The sequence below is a fragment of the Amblyomma maculatum genome, chromosome 1 (genome assembly GCF_055883805.1).
Source record: "Amblyomma maculatum isolate TAMU_Amacu chromosome 1, ASM5588380v1, whole genome shotgun sequence".
Taxonomy (NCBI): Eukaryota; Metazoa; Arthropoda; class Arachnida; order Ixodida; family Ixodidae; genus Amblyomma; species Amblyomma maculatum.
The window spans coordinates 23,487,952-23,501,264 of NC_139344.1; the positions used below are offsets into that span (position 1 = coordinate 23,487,952).

Here is a 13,313-nt window from a genome sequence, read left to right on the forward strand (position 1 = left end):
TTTAATAATTCAGACTTGCATGATATTTCGGACTTCGTTTAAGAACCATCACATTATGCACACCATAGGAACGTGTACATATTCGCGACTGATATTTCGGGCTTTGTGGAGTCCAAAAGTCAGATTTTTCAGACCAAAATAGGCGTCAGCAATACTGTGGGGATATTTTTTGGCTGTAGTTCTTTTTTTTTTCTCAACATGATATACCGTATTTACTCTCGTAATGCTTTCACCCCCAACATTGGGCGTCAAAAAATTGAATTTTTTTTTTCCTCGCATAATCATCGCACCACCAATATTACCACTGCAGGAGTCGTCTGCTAGTAGTAACAAGCGCCATCTTTGGAGCGCTACTGAGCCTAGCTGGCCTCGTGTGCACGCGCTACCAGGCGGCGATAGCGTGCTTGGGTATATCATCATCAGTTATGCTTGTTCTTTTTTGTTTGTTTGTTGTTGTTGGGGGGGGGGGGGGGGTTCATAATGCTCATAGTCGCCATTTTGCGAGGTGTCTCCGCGTCTCGTCGTCATTGTTCCTTCGTTCCGTTCGTGTTACTTGCTTTGTTCCACCGTTTACCGTGTTCTTGGTGCCGCATCGCGGTGGGGCGGTACACAAGTTATACAGCTGTTTTTAAGCTGAAAGCTTTCGAGTACGGGCTACAGCATAGCAACCGCGCTGCTAGCAGGCACTTTGGCGGCAACGAATTCTGTGTAGTGCACTACTGGAGACAGCGATTGCGGTGTCGATACGAACTTGGATCAAGTCTCTGATCAAGAGTAGAACTGTATGGTCTGCTGTGAGCATTATACCACTGAACGCGGGGAGTGATAATGAGGCTGCGTGTGGTAAATATAGTGATTTAGCAATTTGTACTTTTGGCGACCCTGTACTTTTATAACAAGGGTAAGTTCTGCTTGAAAGTAATGTTATGGTTATATTTACAATAGCTGACATAAGAGTCCTGATTCGCACCTATTTAAATTTGCTTTTAGCGCTCCAAAACATTTGCTCGAAATTTTCCTCGCATAATTATCGCACCCCCTAACTTACCCCCGAATGCAGAAATGTAACTTGAATCGTGCTTGGATTTGACTTGGGGAAGTCGGCTTGAAGTAAGCAAGCTGACTTCAAAACGCTGAAGTCGTCGTCCGCGTTACCTAGACGCTCACGCTGACTTACTTCGTCGGGTCAAGCATGTGCTTGAACTCTAGAGCACATCGATCGTCTGTGAACAAGATTAGTCATACAATTACTATCTTAATGAACATTACATGGCAAGAAACATATATTTTGCTAATTGCCCGTTAACGCATGAATACTATGAGCGTTTTTTTGGAAACCGATGCTATTGATGGCACTGCAAAATAGCGTTCGACACCACTTTTGCACGAATTACGTTTTCAGCTGGCAACATGCATAGTAGCCACGGTGACGCTAGTGGCGCGGCGATCACAAACTTGACCACAGTTGCGGACTCCGTGCACGTGTTTTTCTGTACGACGGAACAAGGCAAGATGTCGCAGACTCCCCTGCATTCTGAGGAAAACGTTCCCCAGCGGAGGGCGGCAGCCCGTTTCACAACAGAACAGAAAGAGCTCCTCACCTCGTTTGTGAAGAAGTACATACATATTTTGGAATGCAAAAAAAATGACGTCGCGTCGTTGACGAAGAAGACCGAGACATGGAAAGAGGTGACTATGATCTACAACTCTAATCACGGGGTCACACGGCGCGACCACGTTCAACTAAAGAAGTGTTGGATGAACTTAAAGCAGAAGTGGAAAGAAGAAAAAGCGAAAGAAAAGAGGGAGAGGCACAAGACCGGTAAGCGCAATTGAAAGTTTTGCATGGGTACCTCATTTGAAGCATGTTTACATTTTGCTTGTCCGCATGATTTTTTTTTTTTTTTTTTTTTTTTGTAAGATATGAGTGTGCAACGTTTCGGCGCAGTGAGCGTATATACGATCGTAAGCGCGAAGTGGCTAGAACTCTTTAGATGTCGCAAGGTCTAGGCAGTTGTAAACGTCTGGCGGAAAGGCCTCGCGGATCAGCAGAAACTGCACTGTTCCGTTGATGCGACGGTTGTGGTGCCGCGATGACGGCCGCTACGTCTTTGAGAACAGTAGGGAAAGAAAATGATCTGAAAATTGTGCTTTGCACAAAGTATGTTATCTTATTTTTTAACGATTATTTGGTCGCAATGAAATGTGAGACCTTGCAAATAATAATTCATACTTTCTGCTGCTGTATGCAAGTAGCCCAAAGTATGTTCTTGGCTACAGCCTTTACTAAAGTACAGTATGGATTCATATGTCGTAAAGATACAGTACGCTGCAAAGCAGAAAAACTAGGCATGTGCATGTCTGTGTTTCATTCCGAGCTGGATTAAAGGTAGTAGACGCATGCAAGCTGCTTTATTCGACTAAGCAGTTCTAGAGCAGTGTCATGTACAGAAAGAAACTAGCCTTTAGTAGGTGTTGCTATGATTCTGAGTAAGTAAGAAGAGCAGTTTTATGGAAGCAACAACAGGACGGGTTGCTGTGTTCTACACATAGATTTTTTAACATTGCTTTAGGAAAACTGGTTCGTGCTACACATACAGTGGAATTGTGAAATTGTTTGAGAACGGTTTCGTTGTGTGCTAAAACCATCTTTTTGTTTAGGAGGAGGATCGGAACCGGCTACATTGGCCCCCATCAGCCAGCTAGTTGGAGCAATAGCTGGTCACATGGCAACCAGAATAGAAAATGAATTTGATTCTGATACAACACTCTACCAGCCTACCGTTGAAAGCCTGTCAGTTGTCAGGCTGCTGCAGCCCATGATAGATGGGCCAAATGATGTGGACTTCGACTATACAGGTAAAGTGTTTCGCATCTCTAATGTGCCAGAGTTAAGACATCATTTTCTTTGGAGCAAATTCCTTCGAGATCACCGACAGCATGCAACCCTAAAATATATTTTCTGTTCCTTCGAGAAACCGTGACCTGCCATGTAGCACTAGTTATTTGGTACCGATACGTTCACACCATGCAGCACCTATCTCGTAGTAATTCTCAATCTTTTTACCCTTGCTGAACCTATAACAGCTTTCGAAAGCTGTTGAGAAACCCTGTGTGTCTTGATTTTTACCCCCTTCCCACCTCACATGTATGCATAAAAAGCCATGTGTGTAAACAGATGAACTAATGCCCAAATTCAGTTAATAATGACTAGCTTTATAGTTAACAAGTAATTCGATTAGCCAAAAAATAAGCTGTGCAAAAGAAACCTAAAAAGGTGGCGGAGAAGGCATGCATGGACAGTGGTGCGGCCGGTACCTTGGATTCCACAGAACTCAAAACACCCCTTGAGTGTATAATGTCTCTGCATCTTTGCAAAGAATGAAAATATGAATTCTGAATTTTGTGCGCATATTCCCTTAATTGCACCCACTCATAAATTACCACCTGGTGTAGGTATCCACGCGTCATTTTCATCACAGTAAAAAAAAAAAAAATCAGTATGTCTGGTCACTGGAAATGTACATCTGTACCCCACAAACAGCGGGACATTTTAATATGTGAAGTGTTGTGTGAAATAACTGTTCAGTGTCTCTGCATTGCACCCATTGATGCAACCAGTAGCACATATCCTAATGTTTATGTTAAGGTTTCTTTGTGGTAACATTTATGCAACACTCAGTGCTCCCTTTCGGTTTTACCGATTTTTCAACTGTACTTTGTCGCTACATACTTTAAATATTAAGGGTGAGCTCAGAAAAATTGAGGGTGTCGATGACAGCACCAGTGATGGTAGCATTTTGCGGACTGCAATGTCTTCCAGTAAGACGGCAGGAGCATGAAAATTGGAATTGAGGGGAGGAGAGTGAAGTGAAAGCTTCAGAGGGTGCCTTTATTGTATCTATTTTGTTGCAATGTAATAATGTGACAATACTAGGCAGTTTCGCATGCCTTGTTTCTTGACAATTCATGTCTCACAAAAAGAAATGTTCATGTACAAGCAGTCGCAGCACTCATCACAGGAATTGCATCGTCCGTGGTGACCGAACACAAAAACATCGGGGAAGTTTCTGACTTTTTTTGTTCTGCAGGACTTCAGTATTTCAATACATGTTAACCTCTTGTGTCACTAGTACAAGCATATTGCATTTATCTTATTCTATATGCCTCCTTTCATTTAATACAGATGACAATTGGGACACGAGCCCTGGTGATGGGCAGCAGCCTCCAGCACCTACAGCCAGTGAGGACGGCCAAACACAAGGAGCTCCAGAAAGAAGTGCCAGCATCTCCTCTTCAATCATGCAGCCCGATGCCGCCTCCAACACAGATGTAGCAGCCCTAAATATTGGTGTTGCTTCGTTAGGAGGTGCCAATTCCTCGACTGTAGCGGCTTTTCCCGCAGGGGACATCTCTGGTTCCAGGGCTCCGAGGGGGCGAATGGCCATTTTGGAAAAGGCACTTGCATGTGAAAATGAGGACCGTGCAAGACTTTTTAGGGAGGAGCATGCGGTTCGCATACGGCTCCTACAAGAGGACCACGCACACATAATCAAGGACCGAGAAGCCAAAAGAGCTTACAAAAATCAACTTCAGGAGCTCGAGCTCATGAAGCAAAGGAACGAGCTCGAAAAACAAAAACACGAGCTTGAACAGCAACAACTGTGGACTGCAATCCTGAAAATTGAAAAAAAAAATTAAAGAAGCAGCTTCGCAAGCTACAGGCTACAGAAAATGCTTAAACCTTAATAAACAGACTGAACAAAAATGTGATGATGTGACGTCAAGCTACAGTGTTTGCATGATTGCGCTGTTCAAAGCTCTTGCATGCTCTATAGCAGTGCAGGCATCACAGCTGCTAACACTGACCTTTCACAGGCAAGGAAATTGGGCAGCACGCTTTCAGACAACTGGGGCAAGGAAAGGAATTTATAGAGCCAGCTTTTCATCAGAACTGCATTGCTCACCCTCTTCCTGCCAAGAGTGGACAAAATGTGTTTGCTAGAGATGCAATGGTTCTCAAGCGATAAATGTAGTTTTTGGAGTATCATTTGTCATACCATTACAGCCTGCTGAAAGAGCACTACCAAAACAATACACGAGAAAGAGTTTTGAAAAATATCGCCCAACGTCTTGTAGCTTTTTAGTTGGAGAGGAAGACGTGCAAAATGAATGTGATCTTAAGCAACAGGAACTCTACAGCCACTTTGAAAGTTTACAGAAAGACAACTATAGGAGCCAACTAGGTATTAGCCTATTATGTTGTTGGCTCAGTGACAATACTGGTCATTCGAGAAAAAGCTGCAGCTGTCAGCTACTTAATGAATTCTTACATGTAGCAGATACTTTGCTTGTTCTTGGAGCCAGACAAACGAATGCTGTTCCAAGAGTAAACAGTGAAGTGCCCTGTACTGCCATCAGAAAAAACCTCTTCCACCGTAGCAAAAAAGGTGGAATAAACGTGTTTTCAATTAATCAGTCCATCAAAAAACAAGGCACTATTTTACTTATTAAGAGATTTATAAGCACTTGTAACCTAGAAGAGGGACTGCACTGCATTCTTGAAACTCTTTTAAGCCCACAGATGCTGAGCACTGCTGCAATTACATTGCCTCACCTATTTTTAATGTACTGGAGAAAAGTTTGCAGTTCACCGAAGCACACTGAGGATCAGACTGTCTTCCCAGGATTTTGAGCAGCTCAGCAGGTACTGCTTCCAGTGTATAAAAATGTAAATACTGCACTCAACATGCTAGCCAAACAGTGCACATTCCAGCCAACACAGTCTTTACAATGGGTCTTCACAAACTTTGTCAAGCTATCAAGCATTGCCAAGATGCAAAATGCCACTATAGCAATGAATAGTGAGATGAAGCTCCCACGGTGCAGATGGACCTTCTGGAGACATTACTCTTGTGCAGAAGCAGCATGCTGGTATTCAGTTCCTGCGAGATCAATACAGCACTCTTGAAGAGTGGCAGCAAAATAACACACAACAAATACAGAGCTCGAACAAGGAACGGCAGCTTTGTAAGATGTTACACACAATTCAACAGCCTCCTAGGCTGAAACAATTTGAACGCTTTCTGAATAAGACATGGGTAGTAGATGTAGCTGCACATTAGTAAAATGGAGAGTTGAGGTCACAGTAGTGGTACGGAATTTTTCAATAAAAAAGACATCACTATATGACACTAGAAACATGCCCATTCTATCCACTTGCTTGTCTTTTAGCTCTTTTACTTCACAAATATTGCTATACTTTGCAAACTTGCAAGACTTGTTATGCATGGCACAGTGTAAAAACATTTACATTTTTTACCTAAGTGAAGCTCTTTTCAATGATCAGCTTCCATGCCTGCATGCCCGATGCGCTGTCAATGAGGTCATCGACAGGCAGCAGGTGTGCTGGTCGCCTCACAGTAGCCATGGAGGTAGGGTTTGGTGAAGCTGTCTGAACAGGAGGTTGTGGCTCCTTCATTAGGCAGCCAAAGTTATGGAGCACTGTACAGGCTGTTATAATGCAGGCTGCTTGCTTTGGCTTGTGTTGAAGTCCCATGTCAAGGCAAGGGAATCGGCGCTTCCAAATGCCAAACGCCCTTTCTACACTGTTTTGTGTCTTTATATGGGCCTTCTGGTATCTGTATGAATAAAAAATATCACATGTTTACCTACATAAAAGTTACAATTCAATGTCTCACCTTCCTTGCGGCGTGTTTGCTGGGCCAGGGTCTGATAACTGTGTCATAAGATATGGCTGGCATCCATACCCAGCGTCTCCAAGCAGCACACCAGGTATCCGGCTCTCCTCGTATAGCACCCGCAAGCGCGAATTATAAAAAATTCGGCTGTCATGCACCGAGCCTGGCCAGCTGGCAACAATGTCGAAGAATTGCAGCTGTGGCCCGGTGACAGCCTGCATCAAACCAGAAATATACTAGTTAGAAAAACTATAGGGCTGTGTACGGTGCAATTTATTTCCGGCTCCAGAAAAACAACCCATGTATTGGGAACACTTTATACTGCAAACTACTACTGCTCACACGGTAGATTTGTTAACAAAACGCCAATTTAAAACATCCAAGAGATCCGCCCTTAAGATCTACAAGGAAAAAAAAACGTATTATTGTGGCAAACGAGCAGTGGGATGCATGGGAGAAGTTACTGACCCACCCTCATGCGCTACGAGCACAAAAAAAGGTATTATACATATATCGTTCCAGTTACGCACTGCATAGGAAATAAAGCTACATTCTAAAGCAATTACTGTGTATAAAAGAAGAAAAGGTGGACATCGAGTGAAGCGATTTGAGTACACAGAGCAACACGTCTCGTTTTTTAATTCCGATAACGCTAGACTCAAGGTAGTTCACAGCGCCGTGGAAAAAAAAATAAAATCGGCACGCGCGCAGCACTATAAAACAGCTCAGAGCTCTTTCATTTCTTACCTGGACATTGATAGAAAAGTACCCCTTGCGGTTGCGGAAGACTTCCGCGTTGTCACCGCCGGGGCTTCTGATGCGCACATAAGTGCAGTCGATGCACCCCGTCACTCCAGGGAACTCAGCCAGTTCGTAGAACTCCCGCATCACACTCGAAAACTGGGACACGGAAAATTCACCAGCATTGGACGCAGGTGCTGCGCTATCAGCACTGTCACCCTACCGACTGCGCGGCACACCGTTGATTGCGGAATCCTCACAAGATCTCCGGTTACCGTCTGAAAAGTGCCGGCACCATAAAATCTCAGGGCCATGAGTAGCTGGAGCATTTGAGGCACGGGCTGTCCCCTGTTGTCGGCACTTTCTCGCAGCGGTAGCATGGCGAGCAGCCTTTTCACAGCGCTCTTTGAAAATCTATAACGAGAGAGGAACTGCTCGTCGTCGTATTCTTCCAAAGGGTTACCGCGATCACGTAGGGCTGGTCGAGGAATCTTAGGGAGGGAATGCGCTTCCGAAAACGGCACATCCATCGCGTAGCACGCAAATTCGAAAGACGCAATCCTGCGCGCAACATCGCTCCGGCGGGCAGCCATGTTGAAAAACTCGTCAAGTCCGTTCCAAGCTTGCCCAGGAGCTGACTTGAAACTAGGCCCGACTTCGAGCGAGCCAAGTCGAGAGCAATCTGCCTTTGAAGTCAAGTACGATTTATGACACGCGTTGCGGCTGACTTGAGACCACTGGAAGTCAAGTCCAAGTCAAGTTACATCTCTGCATTCGGGGGTTAGCATCAATTTTCCGCAAAAAAAGTGCGAGCATTTTGCAAGTAAATACAGTACACGTGAGCAGGCATCGTCACAATCAACTGGTTCTTATAGGTCGTGAAATGCACCATCTTGGATTTAAACGGAGTTATTTGTACAGACTAGCTTAGCTATTCCTTCATAGTTGTCATTTGAGGTAACTACAATAACTGTGCACTATTCGTTGTCATCGAGGTGACCTACAGAGCACAGCTGTTTTGCAAAACGCCACCGTCTCGTGAGACTTAACGCTGCTACGGCGGAGGGGAGGAGTTATTTGGAGGCACTCGCTTGTCAGCTCCAACTTGTGGTCCTCGCGATCGTCGTTACCCATGTGGAAACAAAACTTAATAGCTACGCACGGCACGTGCATTTGTTTGTGGCGTTACTTTAATCTGCATCGCACTGTCTGATGAGATGGAGTGATGCAGACGTGACGAAACCGCGACTCTGGTTGAGATAGCGATCAAATTCCGCAGGGCGCAGCTGCGCATGTGCAGATCACTGAGAGAGTCGCATGTGGTGTGCATGCCCGCCGCATCGGAACCAATATATGCCTGTGCACTGGCTGCTTGCCATATGGGTGGCACTAGAGCGTGTCCACAGGTAGCGTGCAAGGACAGAGTCCGTGTTCCGAGTTTGTGTTATTTTCAAAAGTGTCATTTTCGCCGTGACCTTGAGTTATTTGATTGGCAGAAACACGGTTCCGGATGTCAGTTCGGTTGCGGCATTTCCACCAGTCAGATGAGAGTGAAAGAGGCAAAAACGACCCAAGTTTGTAATATGGCTCCAGATGACAATTGTAGCAAATTCTGCAGTGTTGTAACTCTCTAATTATAGGCTTGTAAGCAGAACGTGGGAAGCGAGGAATGTCGCAGTATTTGAGTCAATTTTTGCAGAAACGTTTCATAAAATATTATAGATCTTTCAGTCTGTTTGACAATTCGGACCATTTCCCGGGTCCCGCACAGTCAAAAATATCAGTCGACGACTATAATGATTCAGGTTCGAAAATACAGAATGATTTAGAATGCTGTTTTGTTTGTTGCAAAGGGAGCTGCGCAGTGGCTCATGCACAGCCAATGCAGCTATCTGCTACTCTATTTTATACTTCATGTGTGCCATGTTTACTATTGCAGACAAGAAGTACGAGTCTGTGATCCTACCCATCTTTGGCATACCAGTACCCTACCATATCTCAACGATAAAGGTGAGCGTTTGATTGTGCGACTTTTCCAAATTATACAGTCGCGGACTGATCTTTCGGACTCCAATAATTAGAACTTTTGCTGTAAAGTTGAACCTGGCTATGACGAAATTACAATATGTCTGTGATTCTTGTTACATCCGGGACTTTCCCAGCTTTTTGCTGAAGAGTGTTTTAAACGGAATGGAAAAATGAGCATGATTTTTCTTTATATTTAGGTTTTCGTTATGTGCAGCTTTTGCAAGACTCAAAAGACAAGGTAGAACAGAAACCAAAATATGAAATAGATGTAGAGGAAATCACTTCGAAAAAAGTCGCTGTGATCTTTGCGCAGCTGGCCATGGCCAGGCTAGAGGATAGTGCACGCAGTCTTGCTGCCACTTGCTGTGGAGTCCCCTGTTTTATGCATATTCCTGTTTTTAGTCTGCCCGCCACCATTTCCAAGTGTAGTCGGCTGGATGTAATGGCTTGTATAGGTTTGACTACATGTTCCCCATTGTTGCCGCTTGAGTTAATGGCTTGTGAGCCAAGGCCACATTGAAAATGGGGTGCAATTGGTTAGACAATGTCACCAGTAGTGTAGCAAAGATGAAGGGCGCAGTCAGAAAGGCGCTTGCTTCCTTGCACTTCTTCTTGTTAATTTCTGCTCTTGGTCGTTGTGACCGGTGTTGTTACACCTGCGCAGCACTGCTCTCTTTTCGCATGACACAGGATGTGTATTGCGACGCGGTCACTGTGTTTTACGCTTACGCCATAAATTTGGCATAAATGCTATCAAAATTTTGAAAAACAGAAAAGCTTATGACTTTTGAGGCCAATTTCTCATAGCAAAGTGTAGTTGTTATTACCGTTAAACACGTGTAAGGACTGCATTTTTTTTTTCTAGGGCCAATATTTGGGGTGCGGTCTGTACATGTAGCATACGATTTTTTTTTTTTTTCAAGTGAAAACAGACCAATCGGTGAATATGAAGGCGTATTCAATCGTCACTCGCGGGGTCTTCCAACTCTGAGCTGGTGCTATGCTCTGGTGCATGTTCACCCCACAAGTTGTCTTCAGTCCAGTCTAAACTGTTCGCATGGCTTGCCTCGAAAAGCACTCCTTTTATAGCTGATGTTCAACGCATGCTTCTGGTTGCATCATCTTCGAACGCACTTCTCATTCACGTCAAATTTGCTGCCGCTGCACGCTTGCCGTGTTCGAGGGCAAACTCTGCTACTTCCAGTTTAAAGCCTGCCGTATAGCTCCGTATTATTCGTATGATTTCCTGGGTATCACAGAGTCTGAAAAATTGGTCCACAGCTATCTAATTAAACCTTGATAACAATCATCTCGCGGATGGGAACTGTGTTGAAGTATAAATGGGTTTTGTTTGTATTGGCTGTCAAGGCTTGTACGAATATTGAATTTTCAGTTTGAAGCAAATACAGTCAAATCTCGATATAACAAACACTGATATTACAATTTATTGGCAGTATGGAACACTTATAAATATTTTTGGTAAACATATGTGGTTTTCACTTCATATATTGAACACGGTTTTTCTGAAATGGATGTTATCCATACCTGCCAACCGTTCCGGTTCGCCTGGGACACTTCCAGTTTTTTACCGAGCTCTCCAACTGTTTGACCACTTCCCTAAATCTTCCGATAAGCGGCCTCTGCTCATGGAAGGATGTTTTTGTGAAACCATCACTGATAAATCTGAAGGTGCATTGTCTTCACTATCGATAGCCACATAGCATCATCGACTAAGCAAATTAGCTATAATTGGTCGCATAAAAAAATGCTAACTGCCACTAGAACAGCATTCATTATGCACTGTTTTAATGCAAATGCACTTCACAGTCATGGCTGGAAAACCTTTGACTCCGCTTATTTTATGCATTACATGTATTTTTCTGTTCCAAAGGCTGCTCCAAAACCTACCTGGCTATCCCATCTCTGAAATTATGTTTACACCTGCCTGTTCATTTTTTATACTGTCTGGCCGCAGTTGTCGTGGCTGCTTATAGTGCTGTTTTCTTTTGCCTGGTTTCAGAACATATCCCAATCTGTGGAAGGGGACTACACCTATCTCCGTATCAACTTCTTCCACCCTGGCGCTGCTTTGGGCCGAAATGAAGGCAACGTCTTTCCCAATCCAGAAGCGACGTTTCTCAAAGAGATGTAGGTTTGAGGTTTGGTGTTAGTTTCCTTTTTATTTGGCGGGCTGTCATATTTTCTGTTAGAAGTCTTCGTCTTTACTGCAAGGCACATGAGCAGATGTTCAGCTTTTAGTGCTGCAGTTTGTGTGCTGGATTATATTGCAGTTGTGAGGAAGCGCTTGTAGTTGGTTTTCGTTGCTGGAGGTCCTTGTTTTGATGACTTGTGGGTTTATACATGTTCATAGTGCACTTTTTTTTTTCTTTAGAATTTTTACTTCTTTCATCGATTTACTCTGGGCATTCTGATTATACAGTAAAAGCTTGTTAATGCGAACTTCAAAGGATCAGGGAAAGTATTTGAAATTTCCAAAGTTTAAGTTATCAAATGACACCCTAAATACTGGCTGCATGGCAGTCAATTTATTTGGTTAAAGACTATGCAGTGGTCGCTATATTTCCATCACTGCTTTATTACGTTGTCAGGACAGCTCCAAAATAATAATTAAAAAAAAATGCCTCCTTAACATTGTTCACTGTGCGACGCTGTAACGGAGCCTTTTCACGTCCACTGTATTACTTGTGGGGATGCTTTTCCATTCAATGGGTGAACAGCGTATCATGAGTGTGCAGATGGGACACACTGGGAGAACTGCACAGATGGAAGCAAGAGAAACAACAGCGTTTAAGGGGGGACACTCGATACTTCTCTATATATATATTTATGAAACTTCACTGTGTCTTATGAAAACCACTGTATGAAACATGCAGGCAATGGTAATTATGTAACAGTGAAAACTGTGGCAAAGCTTAGCATACAGAAATGATCAAGAATGCCCTTGGATAGCAAGACAGAAATGAGTGTTTTGGTTCATTTAAACAAGTTGCAGCATTTTAACTTTACCAAGAATAATTCAGTGTGGCGACTCAGAAAAATTGTTTCTAAATGTGCTGTGTTGCAATCGCTCCTGTTTTAGTCTTAATGCGCACTCTCAATGTTATTTTCATAAAAAAAAAGAGGAGATGCATCGTCCCTGCACTGTTAGAAATGCATCATAATCGTGGTTTTGAGGAAATTTTTCTGAGAAAAAACATTGCAAATCATGCCTAAGGGAAACCTTCCTTTTAGACCCGTTTCTTTTATTTATGGGCAGATTTACCCGTTATTTTCGCTGCATATTTTCATGTGCTTATCTTAAAAGTGAATACATATTTTGCTTGCAACAGGTAGTTTGTATATCAAGCAAAGGTTCATTTCTTGTTTGGAGGAAGCATGGTTAGTAAGCAGGCCTTGTGGATGAAATTTAATTTTTATAACTTAGAATCTCAAAAGGCTGCAGTATAAGGAATAATAATTGAGTATTCTAGGATGATTTGGATGAAGCGACTTGCCAAACATGGTAAAAAGAAAAAGTCATTCTAGTGACTGAGACAAGTGATTTATTTGGATAATTTTCGCGGAAGGTCATGGTGCCTGACCATCGGTGTCACGAAAATGCTGTAAATGCAATTAGCCTGTAACTAGAGGCCGCAATAAAATCTTTGCACAAAGCCGGGGAAAAAACGCACATCAAGAACTGCCGACCAATTCCACTAACGTCGACGTCGTGTAAAATTTTAGAGCACATAATTCGTAAACATAAATTAGGTTTCTTGGAAGAGAACAAAGTACTCACAGATTTTCAACATGGTTTCAGGCCTGGATTTTCCACAATTACAC

At 43.3% G+C, this 13,313-nt stretch overlaps 2 protein-coding genes across 2 annotated transcripts in view; both read left to right on the forward strand.

Annotated features, from left to right (window-relative positions):
* Positions 1-13,313, forward strand: part of dre4 (SPT16 homolog, facilitates chromatin remodeling subunit dre4) — an 84,819-nt gene that overhangs the window by 35,880 nt on the left and 35,626 nt on the right. The window contains exons 15-16 of the mRNA XM_084587862.1: positions 9,382-9,452; positions 11,491-11,618. Of these exons, the coding sequence (XP_084443988.1) occupies positions 9,382-9,452; positions 11,491-11,618 (199 nt within the window). The remainder of the gene's footprint in view (positions 1-9,381; positions 9,453-11,490; positions 11,619-13,313) is intronic.
* Positions 490-5,195, forward strand: LOC146201938 (uncharacterized). The gene is made up of 3 exons (XM_084583714.1): positions 490-1,822; positions 2,662-2,859; positions 4,187-5,195. The coding sequence occupies exons 1-3, from the start codon at positions 1,411-1,413 to the stop codon at positions 4,699-4,701; spliced, it is 1,125 nt and encodes a 374-aa protein (XP_084439840.1). The 5' UTR covers positions 490-1,410; the 3' UTR covers positions 4,702-5,195.